Source organism: Galeopterus variegatus, unplaced genomic scaffold, assembly GCF_000696425.1.
Source record: "Galeopterus variegatus unplaced genomic scaffold, G_variegatus-3.0.2 Scaffold4414, whole genome shotgun sequence".
Taxonomy (NCBI): domain Eukaryota; kingdom Metazoa; phylum Chordata; class Mammalia; order Dermoptera; family Cynocephalidae; genus Galeopterus; species Galeopterus variegatus.
Window position 1 is genome coordinate 183,537 of NW_007730525.1, and position 1,198 is coordinate 184,734.

The 1,198-nt window shown below is 38.8% G+C and overlaps 1 protein-coding gene across 1 annotated transcript in view; it reads left to right on the top strand.

The window, feature by feature from the left end:
* Nucleotides 1-369, top strand: part of TMEM156 (transmembrane protein 156) — a gene marked incomplete at its 3' end in the record, with an annotated part of 20,437 nt that extends 20,068 nt beyond the window's left edge. The window contains exon 5 of the mRNA XM_008587531.1: nucleotides 286-369. Coding sequence (XP_008585753.1) covers nucleotides 286-369 — 84 coding nt within the window. The remainder of the gene's footprint in view (nucleotides 1-285) is intronic.
* Between the last annotated feature and the right edge of the window lie 829 nt (nucleotides 370-1,198).

The following is a 1,198-nucleotide window of genomic DNA, read 5'->3' on the forward strand; positions in this document are numbered from 1 at the left end:
AATAATATAAATAATATAATGTTTTGTACATAAGAGCTGGTGCTTTTCATTAGAGGAGGTGTCATAATGGCATTTATGGTAGTGGGGAAGCCACTGGTTTTAGAAAGAACCTGTATTTGTTAATAAAAAATAACTTACTAAGGAAAAGCCCTTAATGCATTGTTACTACAGATCCTGTTGTGAATGACCTATTCTCCTTGGTAAACCTTTGAAGAAACATGGGGCAAATATATTAAGAATGTGCTTGTTTATAATCTAAATATTTAATTTCTTCTCTTGGAATAGGTCATAAAAACAATCCTCCATCTGTTCTCTTAAGAGGAAGTGATTCTCAGAAACTGAGAGCATTGAATGTGCGGGTTATTTCAGGTGAGTTCTGTGGCATGCGAACAGAACACCACTCAGGAAATTCCAAAGCTGCACCATTTCACTGCAGAGTAAACTCAAGATCTGAGATCTGGGCTCATTTAAATTAGCCTCGTATCTGGAATAAAGGAGCTATGGGCAAATGAAATCCTGTGTAATATGTCTTATTATCAAGGGACAGTTCCGATCAAAACTACCTCCTTAAATAATGGAAAGTTTGCTTAATTGGCAAGAAGAAATTCATGTGAGTAGGCAGAGGAGAAAAAGCAGTAGGAAATAAGCCTTAGATTTATTTTTAAATGAGACAAGATACCATTATTCCTCAGAATTGCAAGAAGTAATTGCACAGTGGGCATGGCTTTTGTTGGAACCTTCACTTAGCAGAGGGTGTCACTGTGTAAAGAGAACTTCTAATAGCCCCAATGAAAAAAGTCCCCTGTCCTCTTCTGAGAAATAGAGATGGGATAAGGAAATCCTAATTAGAGCAGGTAAAGGGGCTGTTAGCACAGATGCTGTGGTTCCATCTCCTTCTTCTAATTGTGAAGTCTCCTTTTGAATTCAAGCTGTCAAATCACATTAAAAAGAAAGAGAGGGAGAACGTGACATGGACAAAGGCCTCCATCAAAGAGAAATAATATCCCTGACTCTTTGAAAACTACAGAATTATGAGTGATATTATGAAAGCTCTTTTGCACATAGTTAGTGAGCAGGCCCCTTCATGCTTTGTGAGATGTTAGAAAAGAAAGCTTCAAGTCTGGTGTGTAAACAGTTTTCAAGAATGAGAGGAGGGCCGGCCTGGTGGCGCACTGCTACAGTGCGCCGCTTGGGAGCG